The 15,340-nt window shown below is 38.5% G+C and overlaps 1 protein-coding gene across 3 annotated transcripts in view; it reads right to left on the bottom strand.

The window, feature by feature from the left end:
- Positions 1-3,862: 3,862 nt before the first annotated feature.
- The window catches only part of LOC120525009 (erythroid membrane-associated protein-like), a 102,202-nt gene continuing 90,724 nt past the window's right edge, over positions 3,863-15,340 (bottom strand). For 2 of the 3 annotated variants that reach the window (XM_039746949.1, XM_039746934.1), the window contains 3 exons: positions 5,069-5,095; positions 4,960-4,986; positions 3,863-4,804 (listed from right to left, as the gene is read on the bottom strand). In XM_039746949.1, coding sequence (XP_039602883.1) covers positions 4,299-4,804; positions 4,960-4,986; positions 5,069-5,095 — 560 coding nt within the window. In that variant the 3' untranslated portion in view covers positions 3,863-4,298. The remainder of the gene's footprint in view (positions 4,805-4,959; positions 4,987-5,068; positions 5,096-15,340) is intronic. The other variant, XM_039746941.1, reaches the window with a different exon arrangement.

Here is a 15,340-nt window from a genome sequence, read left to right on the forward strand (position 1 = left end):
ATGTTGACCCATTCTTGCACAGCGTCAATAACCTCCTCATTTGGCTTGAATTTCTTCCCTTCTAAAAATTCCTTAAGTGGATCGAAGACACGATAATCCCTCTCTGAATGACTTGCATCAATTATACACACTAGACTGAGAGAGAGAGACACTCGTCCCCAAACTTTTTTTTAAGTCTTGAATGAATCTGAAATGGAATGACTCCTTCATTTGTCAAAAATTGAATAATAATGTGCTGCGAACCACTACCGTGTACCTCCTGCTCCGACATGTTGATTACAACTGACAGGAAGGGGGGAAAGAATAACTAACACTAGTAATGACAAGTTCAAAGATACACGTGTGTGTCCAATGAGTCATGTCTACCTTGTACTATTTATAAGAACAGAGTGTGAAAATTCCTGTTTATAATTGAACTAGCAATAAAAAAGGCTATAACTTAGGGTAAAGATACCATAAAGAATAAGTGCAGTATTTCTCAAGTTAAAATTATTTCTTCATGATTATGGTATATATTAGTTTGCTGCATGACATTGTGTTCTAAAGTGAAGCAGACTTTATAAATACTGACAAATAACTAGCCATTTCTTGATTTTATAACAAAGCTCATGGATACCACAGTCCAATTATAAAGTATAATCATAAAACTTATCAAATACATCCATTTTCTAATCCAAAAATGTTATTGAGTATTAAACTGCATCTTGAGGTTACACATATTTAAAAACAGCATACTCAAATTGTTTTAAGAAGATAAAAAATCAAATGCAAAACATTATTGTCAGATCCATCAATTTTAAAAGATCAGCTGTGAGCTACCAACTACCCTTTTTGTCTTCCTTTGCAGGTCTCTTTTAGCTCCATGGGCATAGGTTCATTTTGGAAAGTCATCGCCAAGTGCCGTTACTGAGATTAAATGTCGATTCTTAGAAGTGATTCTGTTCTGTAGACAACAAGTCAAGTCAAGCTGGGGTGCATGAACTGGTACAGTGCATTGCCGCACCCACTACACGATGAAACAACTCAGGATCCTGGTAGGCAACCCCCCAGGCACACACGTGGTCCAGTCCCACCCTCCAGAAACTACCCTCTGTCTGCCGCAACCAGGTGTTACATGGGCGACCCCTTGGCCTGGTCCAGCCACTCTGGTCCCCAACAATGAGGATCTTACGAGCTGGATCACCCTCAGGGAAACACGCCACATGGCATGCCGCAGCCAGTGCCGTAACTGATCCTCCTTCACAATGCAGGTAATGTGCTTCATTCGGGACTCCATGAGCAACTGCTCATTCGACACAAAGTCAAACCAATGGTACCCAAGTATTTTCCAGAGAGGCAGTACCAAAGTAGTCCAGTCTTCGTTTCAGGTCGCTGGATAGAGTCCATGTCTCACAACCATACTGCAAGACAGGAAGCACCAGGACTCTAAAGACTTGGACTTTCATCCTTTTGCATAGATATCGGGAGTGCCACACGCCCCTTTCTAGCGACCTCATGACCCCCCATCATGCTCTCCCAATCCATCTACTAACTTCAAAGGAAGAGTCACCAGACTGTCACTGCCAAGGTAAATAAACCACTCAACAAGGTCTACACTCCCTCCTCAAACAGACGCACTGCTGATGGCTATGCCCAAGAGGTCATTAAAGGCCTGGATCTTGGTTTTTATCCAGGACACTCACAAGCCCAGACACTCAGATTCCTCACTCAACTCCTCGCTCAGTCTCTTGAGCACCCCAATCAGAGCCTCCATTGACTCCGCAATGATCACAAGATCCGTGAATCTTTCTTCACTAACAGATGCCCCATAGCCGCTAGACCCCACGACCTTGCCCAACACTCAGTCCATACAAGGATTGAACAGTGTAGGAGCAAGTACACACCCCTGATGAACTCCAGAATCAACTGGGAAAAACGCAGAGGTTCTGCCTCTGCTCTGTACAGCACTCAAAGTACCAGTGTACAGGCCGACCATGATATCCAGCAACCTCAAGAGGATCTCACGAATCCATCAGGATGTCCCACAGAGCACCTTGATCAACTGAGTTGAACGCTTTCCAAAACCCGACAAAGGCTGCGTGCTCCATGAGAACCCTCAGTGCCAGGATGCGGTCAATGGTAGACTTCTTGGTCGTAAAACCAGACTGTTCCAGTTGCTGGTAGGTGAGCAAATGATCACGGATCCTATTGAGGATGACCCTAGCAAGGACTTTACCTGGCACTGAGAGCAGTGTTATCCCCCTGTACCTGCAATTCAAGCGATCACCCTTGCCTTTCCAGATAGAGACAACAAGTCCCGTTTTCCAGTCAGTTGGGATGATGGCAGTCTCCTAAATGGAAGCAAAGATTGCTTGCAATGTCGGGAGGACAGCCTTACCACCAGCCTAGAGAAGTTCACCCCAGATACCACAGATCCCTGCAGCCTCTCCAACCTTAGCTGGTTCATCACCTGTGCAATCTCAGCGTGATTGGGTGGTTCAAAGCTAATTGGAAGATCAGCCTCAAGAACTGTGAACCAAGAGATATCCAACTTCCTAGCTGGAGGATCAGCTTTGAACAACTGCTCATAGACAAAAATAACTGAAAAAAGGCACAATTACAATCACTTATATTCTCTTACTATATGGAAGGTTATTTCTTTATTTTGCAAAAAAGTTCAAGGGGAGAAACAACACTAAGGCAGGTTGTTCGCAATTTGAACACACACACTGAGGCCACTTTAGCAATGCCAGTCCATCTAAATTTATTCAGGTTGAAGTCTAAAAACTGTACAGATGTACAGTTCTCTCCATGCATTTACGGACTGAGTGCCTGCCTAAGGTAAAGTCATCTCTAATGGAGGATTGCAGAAATTGTCGGGTAGAGGGATCTTTTCATTGTAATGAGTGGCCCAGCGCTGTTTCAGATGTGGAATGGCCAATAGGGGGAGGCAGCTTGATGGCTGAGGTCCAAATTGTATTATGTGATATCATCTACTGTTAAATTCTGCTCTGTACCTGTAATATTTTTATTTTACTATTATATTGCATTGAGGATTACTTGTGCTCTGTTCTGTATATTGTATTGTATTTACCTCCTTCTTTTTGACACCCACTGCACACCCAACCTACCTGGCAAGGGGTCCCTCTTTGAATTGCCTTTCCCAAGGCTTCATCCATTTTTTCCCTACTAGGGTTTTTTTTTAGAAGTTTTTCCTTGTCTTCTAAGAGAGACAAGGCTGGGGGCTGTCAAAAGGCAGGGCCTGTTAAAGCCCATTGCGGCACTTCTTGTGTGATTTTGGGCTATACAAAAATAAATTGAATTGTATTGTTTCCCGAATGAGGCACATTACCTGCATTGTGAGGGAGCATCAGGTACGGCACTATGGCCATGTGGTGCATTTCCTTGAGGGTGATCCAGCTCGTAAGATTTTCATTGTTGGGGACCCGAGTGGCTGGACCAGGCCAAGGGGTCGCCCATGTAATACCTGGCTGCAGCAGATAGAGGGTCATTTCCGGAGGGTGGGACTGGTCCGTGTGTCTGCCTGGTCCAGTTGCCAACCGGGATCCCGAGTTGTTGCATCGTGTATTGGGTGCCCCAAGCTGACTTGACCTGTATTGACATCTTGATCTTCTGCAGTTGCCTATCAGACACACTGGTGTGGAGTATGCTATGCTCTACATGCTCCATACAGCCTAGTCACACTTGGACAAAGTCAGCACCACAGTCAGGATAATTTTGTTTGATTTTTCCAGTGCTTTTAACACCTCATATGAAAATACATTTTCAACAGAAGTCCAATAGATTTGGAGATGTTGCCATAGCCAAAACCTGTGGCTAAGGTAGCTTGCATAGATATTAAAACTTAGAGATGAACAGAGTATACAGTTTTGAACTTTATTGATTCATGTCTTGCACAGGTCGAGGAAAGGTTTAGAGCAAACCCACAATCTGTCTGTGAATGTTACTGTCAAGAAGATTCTTTTTTTTCATTTATGCTTCATGAAAGCTTAGCAAAAGCTATTTTACAAGGACTGATTTATCTTGAGAATTACTCTTTCATATGTTAATAGTTTAGCAGTAATGTCTCTGGTAGAGATAAAAGTTCAACATATTGTTGTAGAATTTTGATCTATACATTAGCTGCTACAATCTACTGAAATTAATTGTATTTTAAAAGAATAAATAACTGAAAATCTGTCATCTTACTGGAAACAGAGGATTATCACAATTTTTAATTTACTGGCAAATTTTAATTAAAAAATTCATTGGTTGCTGATTAATGACTAACATCTTTTAAAGGAACAAAAATACTTTAATCATTCCTTCAGGCAGAAACCTTTTGTTTTTAATATCAGGGGTCCTTTGTCACGAGAACCTGGACTGAAGGCAGAAAACAGTGGTCCAGAGCATTCTATGTGAAAGTTGTGGATGCGTTGTCTGGTCTCCACATCATAAAAGGACAACAGATTTCCTTTCAGGTACACCCCGACTTTCTTTGGAGTTTTTTGTAACTCAGTGACAGTACTGGATTGAACAGCTTCTAACTTCTTCCCTCTACATAAACGGATGATCCAGAATTCATCATCTGTGCTTTCAGGAATGATGTTCTTCTCTTTGATTTCTTTGGTTACCACTCCAATTGCCCAGCTGCTCTTTTCACCAACCTCCACCTCCCAGTAGTGATTCCGACTTAGCTCCAGACTTCCTGTAACACAGTACCATCTGTCTGGCCCCTGTGTGTTTCCCCCAAATCTCACTTGAGATGCATCAGAATCCACAAGAACGTCAGGGTGTCTTGAATTATGGTTGAGAACAAAGCCAGCTGCAAAGACAGTTGTGAAGATCAATGAAAATGAATGTATTAGTTATTATAAGGGGTTTATACAGCCACATACATGAAATTAAAATCAAAGCTTACAGGCAAACACTACACATTTGATCAAAAATTAAACTTATTAATTGATTCTGATTATTTACCTTCCATTTGACGTATTTTATTCCATACTGGTAAACAGAAAGAGAGAATAGGATTTTAAAATGCTTGGTAAAGTTTGTGTGGGACTATAATTAAATTGCCATTTCATACCTTTTTCAGGAACAACTCCGAGCAAATCTATGGAAAGAATGGAAAAAAGTGACATAACATATTGAAGACTGAAAGACATTTATTTTCATTCATGAATTAAAATTTCCCTGGAAGTAAGGTAAGTGGTAATTGTTGGTGTGAAAAGCTGTATATTTTGTATTTTTGAAAATGGATATAGATTGGGAAGATAAAAACAGAGATAATCAATTACATACCATAGTTAGAACATTAGAACACTCTAGACGAGAACAGGCCATTCAGCCCAACAAAGCTCGCCAGTCCTATCCACTTGTTTCCTCCAAGATAACATTAAGTCGAGTTTTGAAAGTCCCTAACGTCTTACTGTCTACCACACTACTTGGTAGCTTATTCCAAGTGTCTATCGTTCTTTGTGTTAAGAAAAACTTCTTAATGTTTGTGCGAAATTTACCCTTAACAAGTTTCCAACTGTGTCCCCGTGTTCTTGATGAACTCATTTTAAAATAACAGTCTTGATCCACTGTACTAATTCCCTTCATAATTTTAAACACTTCAATCATGTCACCTCTTAATCTTTTTTTGCTTAAACTGTAAAGGCTCAGCTCTTTTAATCTTCCCTCATAATTCAACCCCTGTAGCCCTGGAATCAGTCTAGTTGCTCTTCTCTGGACCTTTTCTAGCGCTGCTATGTCCTTTTTGTAGCCTGGAGACCAAAACTGCACACAGTACTCAAGATGAGTCCTCACCAGTGCATTATAAAGGTTGAGCATAACCTCCTTGGACTTGTACTCCACAGATCGTGCTATATATCCTAACATTCTGTTAGCCTTCTTAATGGCTTCTGAACACTGTTGGGAAGTTGATAGCTTAGAGTCCACTATGACTCCTAAATCCTTCTCATAAGGTGTATTCTCGATTTTCCGACCGCCTATTGTGTATTCAAACCTAATATCTTTACTTCCTATGTGTAATACTTTACATTTACTGACATTAAATTTCATCTGCCACAAATCTGCCCAAGCCTGTATGCTATCCAAGTCCTTCTGTAATGATATTACAGAAAATTATCTGCTAATCAGCTTGTTACTTATATTCCTATCTAAATCATTTGTATATATTAAAAATACTGTAGCAGCGGCCCCAGCACTGACCCCTGTGGAACACCATTCTTAACATCGGCCAGTTCTGATGAGGTTCATTGCACCATCACCCTCTGCTTCCTGTGTCTGAGCCAATTCTGCACCCATCTAAAAACATCACCCTGAACTCCCACGTCTTTTAATTTGATGTCCAACCTCTCATGTGGCACTTTATCAAATGCTTTCTGAAAGTCCAGATAAATAATATCATATTAGCTCCACTTTGATCGTATCCTTTTGTTGCAACCTCATAAAATTCCAACATGTTAGTAAAACACAACCTCCCTCTTCTGAACCCATGCTGACTGTTCAGAATAACTCCTGTCCTTGACATGTGTTGCTCAATCTTATCCTTAATAATTCCTTCCATTAATTTTCCTGTGATGCATGTTAAGCTTACTGGCCTATAGTTGCTTGGATCTGCCCTGTCACCCTTTTTATATAGTGGGATGATATTTGCCATTTTCCAGTCCTTCGGAATCTCTCCAGTGCTCAGTGACTTCCTAAAAAATAGTTGATGGATTTGAATAAAGTTTTCATGTAACCAGTCAAGAATAACAATTATTTTGCCAAATTAAAGTCAGTTTATCTAAATTAATTGTGTACTGCGGCTCTGTCCCACAGGATAGGTATCCACTGTAGGTGGCATCCTCACTAGAAGCTCAAATCACTACAGCAAATCCTTTGGGGTTTTTGCTAACAGTGAGTCTGCATCAGGGTTCTTGACAATTGCAGAGCTGTCCTGTCAGCAAGAACACTCAGTCATACCTGATGTTCTCATTATCAGAACATTTGGTCACTATCCTAATCATAAAATCGAGGTGAAGAAGGATTTTATTTTACATTGTAAGAAGATTTGGGTAGTAACACTACTTGGGACTAATAGAGTGTTTTACCAGACAAGTACTGGGTAAAGAAAACACCCTGTATTAACTAAATTAAAGCAACCAACTGTGTTAATCCGCCTACCAGTCATTACCACTTTAATGTAAAAGTCCTATGAACAGGGTAAAGTGAGCTTTTAAAAACAATAATTAAGGCACTTACCTGTGTTAGGCATTAAGTGCAGGGTGCGCTTTCGCGGTCATTTTAACTTTGTCCGACAGGTTCACACAGCGGGATGCCGGCGACGGGCCAGGCGCACCTTCAGGTCAGGCCTGCTGTAGGACGCTGCGCGTACCCTGTCATAAAGGCAAGCATCTTTCTAGGGGCGAATGGGGCAATTCCCAAGAAAAGAAATACTTTGGTTGTGCGTATCGGCTCCTCTGAGGGCGCGCGTTGGGATATGCTCTGGTTCGCGCTCGTGCACACATGCAAGACCGCTAACCCTATTTATTACAAGCGTTGCAAAGGCTGAGAGGAGCACCTGTGCAGTTAAAGGGAGCAACATGTCGCGGGATTGGGTGAATACTCGTGCACAGACTATAACAGGCACTTCTTGCCACGTAAGGGGGTCTTTAGACTTGGTGATGTGGTTGCAATAACTTGTTTCATTTAGTTTCCCAAACAGCAGCTTGTGCCTTATTTTTTGTGAGTTTCTTATAAATATATTATAGCTATCTCCTAGTTTAGATTTATTTTGGTGAAGGTGATTGGGTTTTGGTGCACTTGGTTTTTTGTTGTTGTGTATGCACTATTTTTTTTGCCCCTCGTAAATAGTATATTATATATATTATTAACATACTTAGTATGTTTTCTTTAATTTTTCACTTAAGCTGGCACTTAAGCCTTCAATCTGCCTCAAGAAATATTTAAGATATGAAGAGGTAGGGGAAGTGACAGCAAAGGTAGTAGAGAATGAGAACGGCGCCCTGCTGCCAGCTGCCAACAGTTGATTCTACAATAAAATAAAAATAAAAAGAGGAATAACCTTGGAGATCAATCATCACCCTGAAAGTGAATAGTAGGCATCACGTAGTATATGTGTACCAAATTTCAGGTCAATAATAATTCTTTGCATTTATATAGCACTTTTCTCACTACTCAAAGCACTCAGCAATTGTAGGTTAAGGGCCTTGCTCAAGGGTCCAACAGAGCAGAGTCCCTTTTTGAGATTCATACCGGCAACCTTCCGATTGCCAGTGTAGATCCCTAGCCTCAGAGCCACCAATAGTTCAAAAGGTTTGCGTGCTACAGGTGACTTAAAATCCTGGACAGACAAATGAACAGCCAAGGTAGTGTATTATATATAAAGATGTCTGTGTATGCCTGTCCTTGAGATGTCTCAATGCAAAAATGAAGAGCTTATCCTCATATTAAATTGTAAGGGAGACTTTCATAAGGGTTTGTCCTTTTTAATGTTTTTGTTTTTCTTCTTCTTCCTCTTTCCATTTACTTGTAACTCCATCCAAATAGGTAAAATAACTAATCACTGATGGCTTAAACTGGACAGAAAATAAAATTCCGGGTTGGTTATTGTCCTACAACATCAATCTTCCAAGCTCAACTCATATCTAATTCAAAGATTTTCCATAAATAACTGAGCACCAAATGTCTCATTTATAAAACTCTGAATTTCAGGATTAAAACGTGTGTACACCAAAAAATTGGAAAATGCACATGGCAATTAATACATGACTATGCTAATCAATCTTATGTATTTTTGTGTATCCAAAAAACACAAGGACCCAGGAATATCTTAGGGTGGGTTGTGGCAGATATTTAAAGCCAGGAACTAAGGCTGTGGAGAAAGAGTTAGGCCTTGCAGTTGAACTAAGCAATTCTCCATTGTTACTAGCTGGCAAACTGTGGGTCCTTGCAGTTTGGGACTAAGTGAACATTGGGCAGCCCATTCTATGTTTGAAATATGACTTAAGAGAGAGCCCTGGTTACTGTTTATCTATTGTTTATCAACTACTTATTTACTATTTATTTATGATTTATTTGTTGATCTGGGGGTATTCCATGAAGCAAACTTATGAATTCAAGACTTAGTTCAGTAAATCTATTTTGAAGAAGCCTCTATTTCCCATTGAGGCTCACTTGGTTCCACAAACAAGAAGTGTTTCTTGTTAACTCAAGATGGGCTTCGACAATACATGAGAGTTTTATTTAAATGTCAACAACACAGACAGCAACAGTATTTTCAGCAGTTGATCAAGAAATAATAGTTGGTAAATAATAACACAAAAAAGAAATACATCTGCTATTAAGAAAGCTACTGAGGCTGTGAGGCAATAGCAGATCAAAAGCCACTTATATTACAGTTCTGAATTTGTGCATTGCATAATTAAACAATAAATGCATTATTCACACTTAAAAAAATGTAAATGTATTAGCTTGTGAACGTCATGCTTGAAACACTTAAAACAAGTATTAGTAGCAGTAGCTTACATATTCAGTCTTTAAATAGCTTGGCAATGTCGTTATTCACACACACCTGTAATCTATAGTGGTGGTGATATTTGGGAAGCTTAAATAACATACTGTATATGACTTTGAATAAATACAGTACATTTTCAATAGTATACTCGTCAATAAATGTAAAACTGATGCAAACAGTTTGCACACTGGTCGGTCATTTGTTGCGTCAAGCTGACTTCGGCTTGAACTAATGACATAATGAAGCAGTTTTTTGCAATTCTTTAGTATTCAGGAAATGCAAAGAATCTTTGCTGACTTTACTATTTGTTAAAGGCAATCTGAAGGAATATACATGCCATGGATGATCCAACAGGGTTGTTGAAAATAAACAGACTTTTTAGGCATTGAATCGAACCACAAAACATCTGTAGGAAAATCATCAGAATGAGTACTGACTGGACAAATTTCATAATGCTTGTTTCTATTTTACTGGCATATCCTCAATTAAAGAATATTTCATATTTTTAATATTTTACTAGTGGGAAAAAGTGCAATATAGACTATTATAAAATATTAAAAAGGTAGAATGCAGTTATTAAGGTATGCAATTAAATCTATTAATATATCCATCCATCCATCCATTTTCTAACCCGCTGAATCCGAATACAGGGTCACGGGGGTCTGCTGGAGCCAATCCCAGCGAACACAGGGCACAAGGCAGGAACCAATCCTGGGCAGGGTGCCAACCCACCTCTATTAATATATGTTACTCTTTATAATTTTACAATATACATATATATCAAAAATGACAAGGGGCTTCCTTTCTAATGCTTATTTGTGCTATTTGTTTAAAAGCTCTAGTGCACAATGACAGGCTCAAGACATGACACTTACTGTAATTGCCTTGGTCACCAAGTTTGATTTGTCCTTATTCTCGTTGGTGATACTGGCACAGGTAAGCCTGGCATCTCAATTTAAGCAAGGCCCCCAACAGGCTACATTTTTACACCAAAGAAGATAGTAAGTTTAGCCATTTAATTTTACTTCCCACAAGTATTGCTTGTTTATTGACAGTACTGTACCTTTGCAGTAACAGATTAAGCAGATGCGTGGCATGCAATCTCAACACTAGCTGATGTTACACATATTGATGCACCAACATTGATAGACTGAAAGCCAGAAGTCTACGTGACCATCATCATCAGGTCCTTCCATAAAAACCCTAAATACAAAGAGGACTGTTTGACTTATGTTAGGTAGATTGCCCAGAGGGGACTGGGCGGTCTCGTGGTCTGGAACCTCTACAGATTTTATTTTTTTTTCTCCAGCTTTTGTAGTTTTTTTTTTGTTTTTTCTGTCCACCCTGGCCATCGGACCTTACTTATCCTATGTTAATTAATGTTGACTTATGTTTATTTTTTATTGTGTCTTCTATTTTTCTATTCATTTTGTAAAGCACTTTGAGCTACATTTTTTTGTATGAATATGTGCTATATAAATAAATGTTGATTGACTGATTGATATGTATTTAGTTTTAATCATTAGTTATTAGTACTGATATTTCAGTGTGCATAGTGTAGTGTTGTAATGTGCATTCCTGCTACACTATCATGATGAACTTCTCTATGTTAAATATTTCATTGATAGCAAAAGAATAGACTGCAATAATCATAATATATTTAGAATGTTTCAGTGTTGTAAACGTTTTTTAACAAGGGATTGTGACATGCTGTACTTGGGAGCTCATTAGTAATCTTAATTTTGAAGTATGCCACCATGCTCAGTTTATTTTAACAAGAGTAATGTACCAGATCTACTCTATATTAAATTAAACTTTGGAGACGGATGTTGTGTAACAAACTTTCTTTATGTAACGTTGCTGCCAGTGATTGTAACAACTATATTTATATTCCTACATGTAAGCGTACAAAATTTGTGTTATCTGTTCAAGGCTTTCATCTTTTTTTACTGCTTGTTTCTAATCTAATTCAAAACTTTGATTTTCAAATATTTGATATGTTTGATATTACATTCAATCCTGCATTATTTTTATGTTTATTTTTTTTTTCGATTTTATTAATTTTAAATAACATTCCATACAAATAAATCACGTTATACAAAAATGGATTCAAAACAAATCAGCCCCCACCCCTATAAGAAAGAGAGCTAGGCCAGCAGAGCAAAACTTTAAGCAAGCAAAAATAAGTACACAGGTAAATTGATAAATGAATAAAGATAAATGGAGTAAAAGAGGGGAGAGAACTTGCCTCCTCAATTTAAATGCTTATTCTAAAATGTTATTGATTAGATCCTGCCAGGTTTTAAAAAAGTTTTGTACAGATCCTCTAAGTGCAAATTGGATTTTTTCCAGTTTCAAATAGTATATAAACAGGGGTCTCCAACCTTTTTTCCCCTGAGAGCTACTTTTTTAAAATGAAAATGGCTGAGAGCTACTCATGTTTTCTAAAGTTTATTCTCATAGCTTATTTCAACCCAAACAAACTGAATAAGCTTGTTTTACCTGAACATTTACAAAATGTTGGTGTCCATAACTCACATTTTGCATTAAAAGATCACGAAAAACATTTAGTTCACCTGCAAGTGCATTGTGTATGTCTGCATGCATTTTCTAGTGTATCTCACACTATTGAATTAAAACATGAATGCTGTCAAAACAAAACAATGCAATTCCAAATACACAGATATTACTTATTCATTTGTCATTTTGTTACATGTCACTGTTTCACTTCACAAGAGTATTCACATGTCCAGTTGCATGTGTGATATGTTTCTTAGTCAGATGACTGGCACTGTGTGAAGTCAATGACAGAGGCAGGTGTATAGTGGAGTGTAGCCACTTAAGTTCACTCTTATGGAGTCATTTAAATGTTCATCTGTCAGTCTTGTTCTGAACTTTGATTTCATGACATTCCTGGCATTCATGTCAGACTCACAGAGGTATGGAGACCCAAACAGAGCAGACATTTTCAGAGCTGCTTGGTGAAGATTCTTATAGTTATCTGACTCTACTAAGCTCCAGAAATTCTGAAAATGCTTCAACTGCACATTATTGTGAAGGTTTACTAATATATAATATACAAAATCCAATGTCTCTCTGTCTATATGTCTATCCGCTTTTCACGAGTGAACTACTTAATGAATTTAGATTGGGTTTTTTTCTATAATTTGCTTCAACACTCCAGTTGATTTTGCAACTTCACTCATTTTGCTATTTATTATAGTTCGCTTGCAGTATCGATTTATTTGCACAAATCTGAGATCTACGCAACGGGCCGAGGGGGGAGGTGCCTTCCTCACTCACTCTCCAGCTTTGGGGCGTGTGCCTTAACTTGGCTTAGCTAGCGAACGAGACAACAATTGAATTCAACTTTAGGTCTTGATGAGTTTGAATCCAGATATTCTCTTGAGTGAATGCCGCATTGAAAAGACAGGTTGCAATTCAGATTGTGGATTGTGATATGATTTTTTGGAAAGATCGCCCACCCCTAATATGACTAATCAAGTTTTCAAATTTATGTAGGATTCATTAACCCTTTGGCGAGCTACTTGGAAAGAGGTGGCAAGCTACCGGTAATTTGCGAGCAATGTGTTGGGGACCCCTGGTATATAACATCAGTTACCCACTGACTTAGAATAAGTGAGTTAGGATTCTTCCAGTTGAGCAAGATAAGTCTATGTGCCAGTAGTGTAGTAAAGGCAATTACAGTTTGTCCTTCTCCACTTTAAGCCCATCTGGAATTATAAAGAAATATAAAGAAGTACTGCGGGATTTTGTTTCTATTCTGGACTAAGCCTGTGTCTGTTCATCTATTTGTGTCCATGTCGTTTTTTAATAGCTTGTATATATGCTGCCCAGTAATAAAATTGAAGTTAGCTGGAGTCATGCTGCCTTCTGCCTTAGGTCTTTGTAGGGTCACCCTTTGGATATGTGGATGTTTTGAATTTCAAATAAATGGCATTATGGTTGAATCTAATTTCATAAAAATTATTTATTGATGTATATTGGAATGTTTTGAAATAAAGAGAGACGCTTAGGAAGGATATTAATCTTAACAATGTTAATTCTTCCAGCTAAAGTGAGATGAAGGGTTGACCACCTATGTAGTCTTACTTCATTTTTTCAATACAGACGGCAAAATTTTGATAAAGAGCTTTGTATTTACTTATGATGTTTACCCCTAGGTATTTAAACTGATCTGCGATGATAAAAGAGAAGGTGTCCAATCTAATATTGTATGCTTGAGAATTCACGGGGAAGAGCACACTTTTATTCTTATTGATTCTGAGACCAGAAATCTTTTGAAAATCTATTAGTGCTGTTAGAACTGCAGGCACGGTATTTTGTGGATCTGATATATACAGTACCATATCATCTGCATAAAGAGAAACTTTCTTCTCCAGTCCTCTGATAATCCCCTTTATCTCATAAGCATTTCGACAAGTGAATTGCCAGTGGCTCAATGGTAATTGCAAAAAGCAGTGGTGACAAGGGGCATCCATGTCTGGTACCACATTCTAGTTTAAAGTAGTCTGAATTAATGTTGTTAATTTAGACTGAAGCTTCTGGACTGGTATACAGTAGTTTGATCTATGTGCTAATGTTTGGGCCAAACACAAATTTCTCCAATGTAGTGAAAAGGTAGTTCCATTCAACCATATCAAATGCTTTTTCTGCATCTAATGACAATATTATCTTTGGAATGTTTGACTTTGTGGGTGAATATATCACATGAAACAGGCATTGAAGATTGGAAGCTAAGTGTCTGCCTTTAATAAATCCAGTTTGGTCTTGTGATATTACAGAAGGGAGCACTTTCTCCATCCTTCTATAGACTTTCAAGAGTATCTTAACATTATTATTCAAAAGTGAAATTGGTCTGTATGATGCACATTGTAATAAGTTCTTATTTTGTTTTAGAAAGACAGCAATTAATGCTTGACAAAAAGTTTGAGATATAATTGTATTGTCTCTAGCTTCTGTAAATGTTGCTAATAGAAGGGGAGCTAGCTGAGAGTAGAATTCCTTATAAAATTCAGCAGGGTAGCCATCAGGGCCTGCTGCTTTCCCACTCTGAAGTGAGTTTATAGCATCTATCCTGCATTACTTGTTACGCACTCCTCTCAGGATTACCCAAAAAAAGACATAAATCGTTTGCAACTAGTGCAGAATGCAGCTGCTAGAATCCTAACTAGGAAAAGAAAATCTGAGCACATTTCTCCAGTGTTGATGTCACTACACTGGTTACCTGTGTCATTCAGAATTGAATTTAAAATACTGCTTATGGTGTACAAAGCCTTAAATAATCTCACTCCATCTTATGTATTGTAGTGTCTGACACCATGTATACCAAATTGTAACCTTAGATCATCAAATGAGTGTCTGCTTAGAATTCCAAGAGCAAAACTTAAAAGAAGTGGTGAGGTGGCCTTCTGCTGTTATGCACCTAAAATCTGGAATAGCCTGCCAATAGGAATTCGCCAGGCCGATACGGTGGAGCACTTTAAAAAAACTGCTAAATACACATTACTTTAACATGGCTTTCTGATAACTTCACCTTCATTTAATCCTGATACTCTGTATATTCAATACATTATAATAACTATTCATAAAATCCGTACTGACCCCTGCTCTCTCTTCAGTTTCTTTTCTTGGTTTTCTGTGGTGCCGATTTGCACCATCACCACCTAATCAAAGCACCGCGATGTCCTACATTGATGGTTTAAAAGCCAGAAATTTACATGACCACCATCATCAAGTCCTTTCATGAGAACCCTAAGATACAAAGACGACTGTTTCATTTGTGTTAGGTAGAATGCCCAGAGGGGACTG

Source organism: Polypterus senegalus, chromosome 1, assembly GCF_016835505.1.
Source record: "Polypterus senegalus isolate Bchr_013 chromosome 1, ASM1683550v1, whole genome shotgun sequence".
In the NCBI taxonomy this organism is placed as follows: domain Eukaryota; kingdom Metazoa; phylum Chordata; class Cladistia; order Polypteriformes; family Polypteridae; genus Polypterus; species Polypterus senegalus.